This window comes from Oryzias latipes, chromosome 22, assembly GCF_053564925.1.
Source record: "Oryzias latipes strain Hd-rR chromosome 22, Olatipes_Hd-rR_3.1".
NCBI lineage: Eukaryota > Metazoa > Chordata > Actinopteri > Beloniformes > Adrianichthyidae > Oryzias > Oryzias latipes.
The window spans coordinates 17193215-17207500 of record NC_136258.1 but is presented as its reverse complement, the minus strand read 5'-3'; the positions used below and the strand labels follow the sequence as shown (position 1 = coordinate 17207500).

The following is a 14286-nucleotide window of genomic DNA, read 5'->3' as shown; positions in this document are numbered from 1 at the left end:
GAGTTTCTTTATTTTTGCAGATTGGTGCTGATGGACCAAACTCGATGGTGAGGCAAGAGTTAGGGATACCCACGGTCAAATGGAATTACGATCAGTCTGCTGTTGTTGCAGCGCTGCACTTGTCTGAAGTAAGAATCCCTGTTAAAATGACCTGCCACCTTTGTTTGAGGTTGAGTCTGTGTGCAGGATCTTGAGTCAGAACCAAACAGGGTGAAGCTGCTTTCAACTCCTATACTGCACACAGGTGGAACCATTGACTGTGTATAACAGGGGTCTGCAACATGAGGCTCCAGATACACATTCAGCTCCTTTTTCCCTCATATGTGGCTCTTTGGCTTTAAAGAAAAATGCTAACACTTACAAAATAATGCGGTAGGTTTTTTTTTTTTTTAATTTAATTTTATTTTGAAAGGAACAAGAATGTGCTGCTGTCAAAACAACAAAAAATGTTGCGTATATAAAGTATAACACTGATAAAATTCACTTATTGTACACATTTTAAAGCTAAATTTTATGAATGAATGGCTAACTGGCCACAAGAACACTAAAAACAAGTGTATTTTTATAAACAGTGAAGTGAGACTTCAGTGAGAAAGGTTGTAGACCCTGGTATATGAGAACTGAACCTAGTGAGCGTGACATCACCCAAAGTGAAATTAATTCAGTCGCCATTTTTTTACAACATGTTGGAACCAGACATCATCAGTGAGTCTCCAAATCCATCTGTGTCGTCATTTCTATAGCAACTACTGTGAGCTTGTTGAAAGTTTAAACCCCCACCACTTGAAAACATGAAATCTGTCAATCAGATTTACCGAACGCCCGATTTGAGACAAAATACTTTTATTTAAGGCATCTGATTGGTCCATTTATAACTTGAATAACTTGTACTACAGAAAAAATATTTTTTAAAAATTGGATAATTAAGAACATGTTAACAAAAGGTACCAGAGCAAGAACGGTCATTCTGACCAATAGAACGACTGAGTGATAGCTGTTTATTTCTCTACAGAAGTCTATGGGATTTCGGCCTCTCCTATTTGTAACGCAAAGTGGGAGGGGTCACTGGGGGGGGGTGATTAACTTAACTGCTTTCTAATTGGTTCCATCTTCAGGTCTAAACTTGTTCTTTTCTGCTCAAAATACTGTTCTCTTACAATCTTTTTTTCAATGCATGCATTGTATAATCAATGCATTTTCCTGCAAGCTTCAAAATGTATGCCTCTCTTTATGAAATGTGCTTTGCAAATAAAAGAGCCTTGCTTTTAGGAACTCTTCTTTGGTAACAAGTAGCTAGCATCAAAACAAGGTATTGAAGGGAATTTAAATTTAACGTCGTGTCTGTCAGCAGGCAGAGGACAATACATCTGCCCAGAAGCTTTCAGGGCAACTTAAGTGCATTATTTGCCAGGGCAAATTATAGCTGCAAAAGACAATGGAGCAGAACTGAAAATATCTTGGTTTATTTTTTTGCAGCCCACGGAGAACAATGTCGCATGGCAGAGATTCCTCCCAACAGGACCCATTGCGATGTTACCAGTATGTTATCTGTCACTATTGCTTTAAATGTTGTTGTTTTTTCATTTGCGAAATATTTTCCAGATGTTTTGATGAAGTTGTCTTTGCTCCACAGCTGTCAGACACTCACAGCTCTCTGGTGTGGTCGACTAGCCATCGGCTCGCCGAGGAGCTGCTGGAGCTGGATGAGGAGAGCTTTGTTGATGCAATTAACTCCGCCTTCGTGAGTCTCAGTGTGACCTTCAAACTGATGTTTTATTTACAGTCAGACTGCAGATCTGTCACTACCATTATCTCTGTTTTTGTGTGCTGGCCTTTTCCATATATACACATACTGTACACATCAAGTGGGGTTTTAGTTAGTCACTCAAACAAACTTGGTCATTGTTTTCCGAAGCTATGTGCAAGAATGATATTTCTCTAGGGGAAGGATATACCTATCTATTTTTCATGTTTGGAGAAACTCTGTTTTCCCAAGCTGGCTATTTTCACTGGGCCGGCTGAAGGATGGGGTCACTACGGTTGAGTCACGCGTGGTTTTCGGGCCTGGTTTGCTAATTAAACCTGTGGTCGGACAGTGTCGACCATTACTGCATGGAATGTTTTTCAAACAGGCCTAATTCAACTGCATTGCCTGACCGACATCTTCTTTTAATTAGCCAAGCTCTCAGAGGGCTGCCAAGTCTGTTTGTTAGGGAGGGTAGAGGGCCTGGAGTTCAGCTTTGCTTCTGACCAGCTAAATTTCTCTGTAAACTCAAAAAGAGTTGTGTTTTCATTCTCTCTGAATATTTTTTTTTTCCTCTCTCTGTGTTTGCGCTAGTGGAGTAGCGAGAACCATTCAGAGCTCATTGAGACAGCTGGCTCTCTTTTCCGGGGTGCTCTGTCAGCTATCATGCCGTCTGCAGGTTCACCTCGACAGCTTCCACCGAGCGTGGCGGGGATCGGCCCAAAGAGCCGAGTCATGTTTCCGTTGGGTATGGGCCACGCATCGGAGTACGTCAGGCACAGAGTGGTTCTGATTGGGTACGATAAAACTGTTACATCGGAAGTAGACCATAAATGCGTCAAAGTTGTACTTCAATGTGCTGAACATGCTCTGAATGTTTGGTGGTGTTTGTCTTTGCAGGGATGCAGCCCATCGGGTTCATCCTCTTGCAGGTCAAGGAGCCAACCTGGGTTTCGGGGATGTGGCTTGCCTTACGCAGCTTTTGAGCCAGGCGGCCTTTAACGGGAAGGACCTGGGTCAGTGAGGATTTGGACAAATGCTGCAGATATAGCTCAGTGGTTTCCTCTAAGCTCTTTTCCATCGCACAGCTGAAACGCTCACTGTTGATCCGACCTATAAAAAGCACAAGGTTTTCCGGCAGCATTCATTTATGTGCTTTGATCGGTTTTCCAAGAAACTGTGTTTTCTTCTCTAAAAAAAAGCTCTTTGTATGAGATGGAGTTTCAATTTTTCTCTTATAAATGTTGAAGTTAATGTAGATCCAGTGAGTTGGCATAATGTTGGAAATGTGTGGCAAATCCCTGCAGGATAATGGTCCATTCTCACCTTTTGCTTTTATATTCAGGAGCAATACAGCACTTACTAGAATATGAAACTGAACGTCAGCGACACAATCTGCCCATGATGGCCGCCATCGACCTCATGAAGCGCCTTTACTCCACCGATGTCGCTCCTGCGGTTCTCCTTCGCACCTTCGGTCTGCAGGCCACCAACATGCTCCCGACTCTAAAAGTAAGCTCCCTGTTTGGTTCTCAGCCAACCTGGACATCGCCCCCTCAGCATCAGCCACCTGCCAATCCTTAGACCCGCCCACACCGTGACCCAACCCTCCACCCTCTCCTCTGATTACACGGAGCCGTGCTTTAGCAGTGTCTATAATTTTAAAGGCTCTTAACCTACTAGTATGACATCTAAGTTTAGCCCCAAATTTAGTGTTGCCAAAAGTGTGTGGGCGGGGTGCATGGCAGGCCCTGGGGCAGCGGACAGTGGTGTTGGCCTGTGTTTTCACACTCCTTTTTATTACCGACCACTCATGCAAAATGGCTTTATTCCCTACTTAGTGATTTAAGCCAACATAGCAGTGAGTAGCTGTAAAGGCGTTTCACTATAAAGACTCCTAAAAGTGACACTTTTTCCATATTAAATGCTGCCAGTTTTATAGTGTACAGGTCTTGTGCACATTTAAGGTACCACTCAAAAAAAAACCTGCAACTGAATGGTTCTTTTTCTCTCTGCAGGAGCAGATCATGGCATTTGCAAGCAAGTAATGCATCTATGGGGAAAGTGCTGGATTTACAGACTCTGAGCTTCAAAAGCTGTAAAGACCGTCTGTGTAAGAAATGAATAAAAAGCATTTTCTGATGTGTTTTTGTTGTATTTATTCAAGAAAATGAGGTTTGACAAGGCAGAATATGAATCACAAACGTTTTATTAAAACATACATGTCCAGTATACCCTTTAAGAAAAACAATTTACATATTATCAGGCATCAGCATTTTACTGATGGATACAGATATACATTTCAACTGTGCACCCTTTAGATTTGTACGCAAAAGAAGGAAAAACATTTCACTAGGATAAAAGTATATATGTACAACAGTAGTAGATGAATATATAGAATAATACAAAGAGAGTAGTTAAAGCATCTACTGGGTAAGTACAATAAAAAATACAGTTTCAAATATTTGTACAAGTCACAAGGAAAACAGAATATGTTCAGTACAACAAAGAAATATAATTTTTACATAGTTTCTGTTTATGTTTTAACTTCATTAAATGGCTGTAGTTCTGGCTGCACTGTCTACGCTTAATGAGTGGTTTCTCTAATGATCGTCTAAATACAGTTCGCACCAAAGGAGCCTGTAAGTAAGCTGTGAGCGATGGGTTATTTTCTCACTGGATGAAGCAAAACAGCAATAGAGGCAACTCGCACAAAAAAAAGTTACGAGACTGAATCATTTACAACACTGCAAGAGAATTCTCTCTACACCGCCCCCCTGAGTCGTGGTGAATCCAACACCGATCGTGAATATGTACAATTCCAGATGGCATCATAGCAAAGTATCATTTCTCAGCTACATTACCTGCAGTTAAAGTGTTTCGTGCAATGTTGAAGGAAAAATATTTGGTTAGTTGCTCTGTTTCCGATTCGGTTTAACATTAAGGTGGTTAAAATAAGTTTGAAATAATTTACTGCCATTCTAAACAGAGTGGATTTTGAAGCCTCTAGAAAATATTTAAGTTGTTTCTGCTTGTAATTTTCTAAGCTGTGCAGTATACACCAGGACCACAGTGAGCATCAAAGTACAAGGACTTTGCCCCTATATAGTAAACAGGGTAGGGGAGGAAGGCATTTTGGATCAAAAACCCATAAAGGGATCAAAAATGTAAACGTTTTTAACAACAAAATCAGCTCACCAGTTCTGAGCGTACAGTAGAAACAGCTGGCCTTAAAAAAATATATAAACTTCTCTTTTTTTTTTAAGTTCTCAAAGTGTGCTGAGGGTGTTGAGGTTTAGGGAGAGATGATGGATGGGTGTGGAGACATGCTGGGACTATCTGCGAGGGTGGACGGGTGGAAGGAGGCCCAACGGTGACAGACTGTCCCTTTCAGTGCCAGATGCAACAACTGGAGAGCTGTCTTTAATGGATGTTAAAGTTTCTGAAGAAGTCAAAGGTCGCGCCCAGGGCCCAGCTCGTTTCCACATTGTTGACCTTCTTGGCCAGCTGTTGACCATCAAAAACCTCAGAAAGACTATTCTGGAAAAACCAGTTCATATTGTGATGTTGGTAATCTTATTACTTACGTGCAGGACAGTGCTGTCCTTGAAGCCGAAGCCCTCCTTTAGGAGGCATGTGATATATGTCATATCCATGCAGAGGAAAGGACTAATGGGGCGGTATTTGGTCATCTTGTTGCACACTGCAAACACAAAGTCAGGTTTTTAATTTAATTTAGAAAAAAATGTTGCATAATTATTATATGCAAGAAGACATAAATATTTTTCAATTCCTTTTTTTTCTGTTAGATAAGTTGATGACCTCTGTGTATTGTTTGTCTGAAGAAACAGGGAGGTGCAAGGAGAAGCAGCTGTGGGTGGTGGTGTTACCAGCCAAGCGCACCTAAGTGAGCGTGTGTGTGTATGTGTAAGCCTCTGGGTGGTGTGTGGCTGTCAGGTGCCCCTCTGCCGAGGCCGGGCAGACATTCTCAGGTCAGCTGCCAGCACAGCATGTGTTAGACTTGTTCCTCGAGACCATGTGACAATGTTCTCACAACACAAACAGTTCTGCACAACACAACCAGTCATTCTTGCTTGATACAAACATTCTGACAGTCAGAAAAGCCAAGAAGATGAGCATATTATGGGTGCCAAAACGTTTGATGTCATTGAAGTATATTCATTTGGATAAGACAAGCCCTGCAAATGTGGAATTTTTGTCTTCTGGTGGAATTTTATCGTTTGAAGTGTCAGTGCGGCACCGCATCTTACCTTCTTTGGCTTTCTTCTTAAAGTCTCGGACTTCCACTGTGCCACCTCGTTCACCTGAGAAAAAAAAAACATGCAACTCAAAATCTTTTTACCCCCCTAGATCTTAGATTACAAAGTGTTGATGTGCTTTCACTCACTGATAAGGCCCGTCTCATTGGCTCTGTCGAAATAATGCGAGAAAGCGTAGAAGACGTTGGTGCCCTTCACTTCGTAGGGTTGGTGAAATATACCTTTGATCACCCTCTGCACCTCGTAGTAGCACAGCTTATAGCCTGCGTACCCTGAAGCAAGACAAAGCAGTCATTTTACCCAACGTTTAAAGAAATGGGAGAAACGGAGTGGACGCTGTGTGAAGCCAATGATCCTTGGAATGCAAGTGGTAAAAGCCCGGAGCCTCATTTTGAGGTCAGCGGGCGGTAAAACTAAAGGCTAACCACGTTACTTACAAGGGAAACCCTAGAAGTTTCATTTTGCCCAATGGGCATGGTTGGTACAATTGTGCTGGAAAAACCATGTGCTGACAAGAGTGGCAGTTAGTGCAACCCTGTTGTAATGTCTATTTTTACCACATAATTGTGAGCAGACTGAATCAGGCTGCCCCTTTCACACAAGAAAAGTCAGAGACAAGCTTGGCATTTTTTGGTGATCAACTTGGAGAAGGAAGAAAAAAGTATTTTTCCTTTAAACACTGGCTTGATGACAGTAATTTTGCAAGAGGAAATGCAGAAAGACAAAACATCTGTCTGGTGCCAACAGTGAAGGAAGTAGGCCTGATATGTGTTATCGTGGGAGATTGCGTTGTGCTGTATTCCACTGCATTTCAAAATTGGGCCATGAATGTCTGGATTGTTGGATCAAAGACAGCGGGAAAGCAACCAAAAACCTCAGTCGGCTTTAATCTTACCGTCTGGAATCCCACTGACTTTATAGGTGTTCCCTCCAAAAGTCACTTCCGCTCTGTACTTTTTCGGGAGGCATGGACTAGTGAAGACTTTCCAGTCCAACCCTGGAGAAAATGAAAACAAGTGATTAAACAGTTTGGACTAAAAAAAAGTGTAAAATCAAACAAAGAGGTGAAAAAGGCATGAACTACTTTACCATCAGCTCCAAGGGCTCCAAGAGTTGCCAAGCGAGCAGCAATTAGTCCATTTTTAAGATAGCTGTGCAGTGGTGACATATAATTATGGTAAGTTTTTAGACAGTTATGAATGTTTCACCCTCAAATCTTGAGAAAATACATATAATTGTTATCTGTTTTTTTACCTATGTGTGTAAAGTTCATAAGTGTTGTTGAAGAGGCTGAATCTGGCAGTATAAGAAGAAGGAGCAGTCTCGATAGTTTTCTGTTGGAATGACAACAAAATTAGAATTATCATTGAGCCTTTTTTTCTTTATTTTTCAGAATACAAATGATAAGATTGTTAAATAAGGACCACCTTTGATTTTGGGAGGAATGTTATTTGTGTTGATCCTCCACCTAAATCCAGAATACCCACAGTTCTCCTGGTGTTGGAGTACAGATGACCTTCAGCAAATAAGCAGAAAGTTAAAAATTGGCACACACTACACTTCTAAGAGATATTTCAGTGCACAGTTCATAAAAATGAACTTGATATTTTTTTATGAGCCACTTTGAGATATTTGCAATGAATCAAAACCGAGATTTATCTTCAAAATAAATCAGCTAGTTGTGTGGCAGTGGGGCAAATATGAGAAGATACAACTTGTTTTTGCATCCAAAGAAGTATGACTCAAATGCACACAAACAACCTCAGAGAAGACGGCTGTTTTACACTGGAGCCTCCTAACCACTAACCCCATTGTAGCAAAACACAAGCGATGTCATCATACCTGTGAGAAAGTTCACGGTGACCCAGGCCAGGACTCCTGAAATGAGGTGACAGAGTCTGCATTAGTGCTGAGAAGTGACTCACAGCTGACGTTAACTGGTTTGTCCCATTTAAACAAGTTTCATGAGCACTTCTAGCCCAGATTAAAGCACTTGCCCCAAATGTGAGGTACTTGTAAAGTAAGAATGACAGTGAGTGATTTGCGGGCTGATGCTAAATGAAGGGCGTGGGGAGGTTTACGCTCACACTATGGTGTTTATGTGCCTCAATGAGCAAAGGAAAGTCTTGTAAAATAAATTACAAGATTTGAACCACCTGGTTGGCACCAAAAGACACACACAAAAAACTATATTTTAATTTGCAAGATAAGGTAAACAGTGCAACAAAATGGGATTTACCTTCATTGATTCCATTCATGATGGAGACACTGTTGCTCGGAACATAGAAAGGGGATTCCTCAAAGACCTCTCGTACCTGTGGGAGGGAGATCCACTCTTTGAATGCAGTTTTTTAGGTGCATGTATGGCAAAGATTTAGTTCTATAAAGCAAGCCGTTTGCTGCAGAGTGACAGATAACTTGACCACAAACAAGGCTGGAACAGCGGCCTGGATAATACTTAAAATGCTGAATATGGTTGCTCCACACAACCCAACAACAGCTGTTCTTTTGCAACATGATAGCCGCCAAATGGGGCCGACTTGCTGCCTTTTCGTTCAGTGACACTTGCAAGCATTTAGTGGTTTTCTCATCCCAGTCCCTGGTGGGACGACTGGTGTTTGTGCCAAAATGTCTGAGGGCAGAGGGAAAAACGCTCCTCACCTCCTTCAGGATGCCCTCAGCCTGCTCCTCAGTCAGCAGGCGTAGACCTGCTGTGGCTCTCAGGACCACTGGCGTCCTTTTCCACTCCTCCTCCGGAACCGTCTTCTTGGCAATCTTCAGCAATTGACGGATGGTATTACCGCCCTGTGAGGGATATTAAAGTCAGACGTATCCCATATATTACCAGACATTTTTAATAGTTACATCTATTACAGAATGTAAATAAATGCATTAAAGAAGAAACTATTTGGGGGGAATTGCATGGTTTTGACATCTTTCAATCCCAAAAAAATTCCACTTTATGTGAACTAAAATAACTAATAATGAATAAAGCGGTCATGCGTGTATGCATACTCACCTCCTCAGGGTTGTACTTGTACTCAGACAGGCCGGGTTTTATGGCATGGTACATTTCACTGTCCAAAACTGGCAGCTCAACTAGAAAAGTTAGACATCAGAAAATGAAACAAACAGATATGACTTAAATTTTGCTTTTTTTTTCATCATTTATAGAGTGGAACTGCACTCACATCCTGCTTCCAACAAACAAATTAAATTCTGCCTCTCCTACTTTTGCCATCCTCTCTGCCCTTTTTTCCCCTCACCACACTGTGAATGACCTAACAGCCCACAGAGGGAGTCGGCAGCAAGTGCACATGCGCCGTTCCTACTGCAGTCTTACCGGGATCTTTCTGAATGAACTTGTAGATGTGGATCCTGGTGCCGGTGCTCCCTGCGTCGAACATGACCCCGTAGAACACGCGGCTGCTGAAGGGGGGTACAGGTGCGGCGGGATGGTGCACCTGTGGCGGCAGGTAACTCTCAGGTGCGGGATGCACCACCTCGGGGACGTGGTGGAAAACCTCCGGCATGGGGTGGACTGATTCGGGTGCCGGGTGGAAAACCTCTGGGATCTCGTGGTTGGTGGAGGCGCCGGACTGGGTGACCTCAGGCACGGGGTTGGAACCATCAGGGAGGAGGTTGTCCGTGTTGGCGGTGTGCTCCCGGTAGCGGTAGAAGTGGGGGATGTAACGATGGTGCCGGTAGTAGGTCGCCTTAACGAAGTGACTCCCAGCCAGGAGCCACAGACTCAGAGTGAGGAGGAGGTTGGCCATGCTGATCAGCACCCGGGAGGGGGACAGACAGAGAGATGGAGGCTCAGAGGAGAGAGGAGGATGCTGGAGCAGCAGAGGAGATGCAGAGAGGCAGAGTGGATGCTCACTCAGGCTGTCCGGCCATTTGATTACACTATATAAAGACGTAAGGGCTTGGCAAGGGGCCACACCAACAGCATCCATCTACCAATCACGTGGAGGTCCATCCCAGCTCCATCAGGAGTCCCCCCCCACCCCCACCTCCTGGAACTGCAGCCTACCTGCAACAAAACTTTCCGTTTTTCCACCCCTTCCTTCTTTCTTCTTCCTTTTTTTTAAAGGATTATTTCTGGCTATGTTTTCCCCTCCTCATCTTTACTGGTAGCTCCAAAGCCAAACCCCTCCACATAGGAGAAAGGGGGAGTTTCTAAATACGTCTAAATGCATGGCTCATGTTCAAAAAAGCTCAAAAAGAACTGGTCTTAAAATACATTTTATGACCGTATTCAAGACTTCCATTGGAGCTTGGCTCAGAAATTCCTTCATGCTGCAATTCTTTCAACTTTTTGAACTTTGTAAACGCTTATATTTTGCTGCAGTTTTTTTAAATAACTGTAAATAAGTAATAAAAATTGTTCCTCTTGATTATAATTATGAGAAAGAATTTTTTTTTTTTTTAACTTTCTTGTTGGTAAATTGTGATTATTGTTTTTAATGTCAATTGTATTGATTATACTCCACATTCAGTAGTTTGAATGACATATCCATGATTTTAAAAGGAAACAAAAATGTGTTTTCTGCTATAGCTGCTGCAATAAAGCCACTGCAGCTGTTGAACCTTAAAAAAATGCTACTGTGACCTGCATTCTGCAGTTAGAAAATGTGAGCAAGCACCTTACTCCCACTCATCTCTGTGGTACCCACAGTTTTTCCGTAGATTAAATATTCTAACTGCAGTTCATGTTTCATGTAAGAATTCATAAAAAAGCATGGAGAGCAAATTCCTTCTCTTTAGGTGGGAGTTTGCCCATATAAACCACTGTGGTGCATCACCTAATCCCTGCTTGCTTAGTCTCAGTGCAGCATGCACCGCAGTGGACCACAGAGACTCCTGAGACCTTGCAGGAACTGAGATTTGTGCCTGGCTGTGATATTTTTCACCCACTTTGCATGTACAAAAAGAGGGCAGACATCTGAAAAAGACGGTAAATGAGGCGTCCCTGCAGAACTGACCTTATCTCAACCCTCCATTTAACACCGGCACTAACAGGGGCATGAATGGAGCTCCTGCCTGGCACCAGGGTAAGAGGACACACAAAGGTCCTGTCGATGGGCACAAAAAGTGCAGGAAATCCACGGTGAACACAATGTGGGGAGGGTGGGGCTTGGCACCAATGTTCACCCGTCATGCCATTCCACTCCCAGGACACTCAACTGTGCAAAGTACTGTTCCAACACTGTAATTTGGACTAAAAATATTGGATTTTCTTTCCTCCTTCCTTTTTTCTAAATACTGTGGCTACTTTTTTCAGTCTTGTGGCTCACCAGAACGGTCATTGGCCCCTATCAAAGTGTACATGTGCAGGACCTCTCTCTGACTTGTGCCCATGGATGTACCATGTCTTTACGTAGCGATATGAAACTAAAGAATCAAAAACCCCTGATTTGTGAAAGTCAGTGGTTTCATGTTTAATCTGAAGCTAAATTCAATGCAATGTGATATAATATTTGATGTTTCACACATTTGTTCTGTAATTTGAAAAGTGGGGCAAATTTATGCAAAAGTTTAAATGTTCGAATTGCAAAAACACTTTATTATTTAAAACATACTGTAAAAAACCCAATTATCAATCAATCCTATCAAGGTGTTCAAAGAATAGGCGCTGCTGTGTAAACCTGTTGCATTGTGCATGACTGAAGCATGACTCAGCACCTCACAAATACACTGTTTAACAAGAGCTAGTTTCAGAACATGGTTTGGGCATTTTATTTCAAGTTAACTGAAACCGTAAAGCAGAAGAAAGGACCCCAGCTTTATAATCTGCCCTGTGCAATATATCATTAATATGCTGCAATGTTGCCCTCAGGAATGCCATGTTTGTGGGTGTCCTACCCCAACAAGTCAATTGAAGAGACTCAAACCTTGTCATTACAATTCCAATGATAATGACAGCTTTGAAAAACTCTGGGTTATTTCAGTTTTCTCTTCTCACTGTCATAGTAATTACCTTTAAATTTAGTCTTCAAACTCTCTTCGTGATGCCAGAGAATAGTGCAGCCCTATATGATTCCGTTTACAGTAGCTACACCCAGCACCCTTTCTCTGTTTACCTTTTTTACATAAATATCTATTATCAATCAGCTCCTGACACACTGGTCTTTGACTGTGGAGAAATGAACAAGATGATGGTGAAAATGCAGTGGTTTCCGTTTAATTACAACCTCCTTTTACATTGTTTCTGTTGGCCCTGCTAAATTCAAAGATGTAAGCCAGCGGCGTATACACTGATCTTAGTGGTTTTCCCATAACTTCAGTGGAAAACAACAGCGAGATGGCATTCACGAACACATCTATCTACTAGAGACAACGTGAGCAAAACTGCTGGCAGGAGCCAAACGTATCTCACGTCATCTAGTGGCTAGAGATTATGTGCAAACAGATTGTGTTCGATGGAGCAGGAGCAGCTGCAAGACAAGTCAGAGTCCAAAGGTTGTTTAGGAATTCTTGGATGCACAATTGTTCATCTCTAGGATGGACTGGCGTAAAGATGAATGTATTTAAGAGAAACTTAATTGGCTGAAAGAATGTGACAGTTCAAGTCCGTAGGTCTGTTTGTGGTGGCTTTTCAAGCACTTGGATTCAGCACTTAGGGAACAATCAGATTTTTCAGCAATCATATCTTCAGTTTAACCCGAGTCTAACTTTCTTTATGCAGAATGTCAATCGTTGTTTTTCAAACAACTTTAACTTTGCGCACATTTATACTTCATCTATTTAATTTGGGATTTATATTGACTATGTAGTTGGGGTTTAACAATTAATTCAATTCACATCAGAGTTTGTGGTTGACATTACGATTCCCAGTGATTATTGGTTCATTTTGATCGCTCCAATTCACTGAGCAAAAATGAATCCAGGACATATTTATCCATAAATTAAACCAGTGTGACACAGAGATAAATACCTGGGTACTGAAGAGTGCAGGTGAAGCTTTCCAGATTCCTTGTCTTTCTTGCTAGATAATCAACTGTAAATTAATTATGTGTACAAACAAACAAGTAAACAAGAATTAATGGCAAATCCATTGACATTTTAGTTTCCAAAAGTTCAGCCCACTTTTGTTTTTCCACATCAAATCATAGAAACGGAACATTATTAGAACATTTTACCACACTGTATGGTCACATGTCTTTGGAAAATTCTGTGTTTCCACACATTGGACTGTAATGATGGATTGATCATTTTTTGCTGCCATCACATGTGTGTTGTCCACTGTGATGACACAGGTTCATTTTTATGTTATAGTGAAATAAACCTACCGTACCTCAATCCAAATGGTATTTTCTAATATTGACTTTCTTAATTTATTTAATTTTGAAACAATTTTATAATAGTATAGGTAAATTCGATTAACTACTTACCATAGACAGATCAATCTTTTTGAATTGCACTGAAAAACAAACTTAACGTTTCAACATAAAAACATGAGTTAAAGGGCTGCCTTAGAATTTTAAGTGAAGATAACAAACATGATTTGATGTGTTAACATTACCTCTTGTTATATTAAATTAAAATGTCTTGTTTAACCAAAGTACTGGTGTTTTATTCTGATTTATATTCGAAAGTCATGTAAACTTATTTTGCTTTTGTTATTTATAACTTAAATCATTTTTATCAACTCATTTAAAAACTTAAATCGTGTTGAGCAAGGAGTTTCAATCAAATTAAGTTGCAAATATTATTCAAAAGAATTAAAAAATACCCCTAAATTACATAAATACAATAGTTGAACACCAAGATTCCTACATCCATTCATCAATTTTCTTAATCTGCTGCATCCCTTTTAGGGCTGACTGAGCCTAACCTGGCCACTGTGGGGAGAAGGCAGGGTGCACTCTGGACTTGGACTTGTTGCAGGGCCAGACAATCACACACAAACCTATAGGGGCAATTTAGAGTAATCAACTTATGAAGCATGTTTGGGAGTGTGGGAGGAAACACAGGTGAACATTCAAACTCCACACAGAGGGGTCATAGGTGAGGTGAGAGCACTAATCAATGCGCTACCATGCAGTCCATGGAGTCTGAACTTCATGAAGGCTTCATGAGGTTTCTTCTTCTTCTTCTTCTGAGCAAAAAGCGAACATTTTCCCGCTTAGCGCGCAATCTAACAGTTGCAAATTGGAAGGGCCAAAAGAAGATTGTACTTATAATGTTAAATCAACTAAACGTAAAATCGTTTAGTTCGTTTAGTTGAGACGTATTTGACTTAAATTTTAATTTACA

The 14286-nt window shown here is 41.3% G+C and overlaps 2 protein-coding genes across 3 annotated transcripts in view; one reads left to right on the top strand and one right to left on the bottom strand.

The window, feature by feature from the left end:
- The window catches only part of coq6 (coenzyme Q6 monooxygenase), a 12586-nt gene extending 8700 nt beyond the window's left edge, over positions 1-3886 (top strand). For both annotated transcript variants that reach the window (XM_078940998.1, XM_023951482.2), the window contains exons 6-12: positions 21-128; positions 1477-1539; positions 1634-1741; positions 2339-2541; positions 2645-2760; positions 3090-3256; positions 3763-3886. In XM_078940998.1, the coding sequence (XP_078797124.1) occupies positions 21-128; positions 1477-1539; positions 1634-1741; positions 2339-2541; positions 2645-2760; positions 3090-3256; positions 3763-3792 (795 nt within the window). In that variant the 3' untranslated portion in view covers positions 3793-3886. The remainder of the gene's footprint in view (positions 1-20; positions 129-1476; positions 1540-1633; positions 1742-2338; positions 2542-2644; positions 2761-3089; positions 3257-3762) is intronic.
- entpd5a (ectonucleoside triphosphate diphosphohydrolase 5a) lies at positions 3879-9950 on the bottom strand. Its single transcript, XM_004082572.5, has 13 exons — positions 9368-9950; positions 9044-9123; positions 8686-8829; positions 8264-8339; positions 7867-7902; positions 7452-7540; positions 7279-7358; positions 7114-7175; positions 6920-7021; positions 6153-6296; positions 6016-6069; positions 5332-5447; positions 3879-5251 (listed from the first exon to the last, which is right to left on the bottom strand). Exons 1-13 carry the CDS (start codon positions 9798-9800, stop codon positions 5168-5170), a joined length of 1500 nt encoding a protein of 499 aa, XP_004082620.2. The 5' UTR covers positions 9801-9950; the 3' UTR covers positions 3879-5167.
- Positions 9951-14286: the final 4336 nt, after the last annotated feature.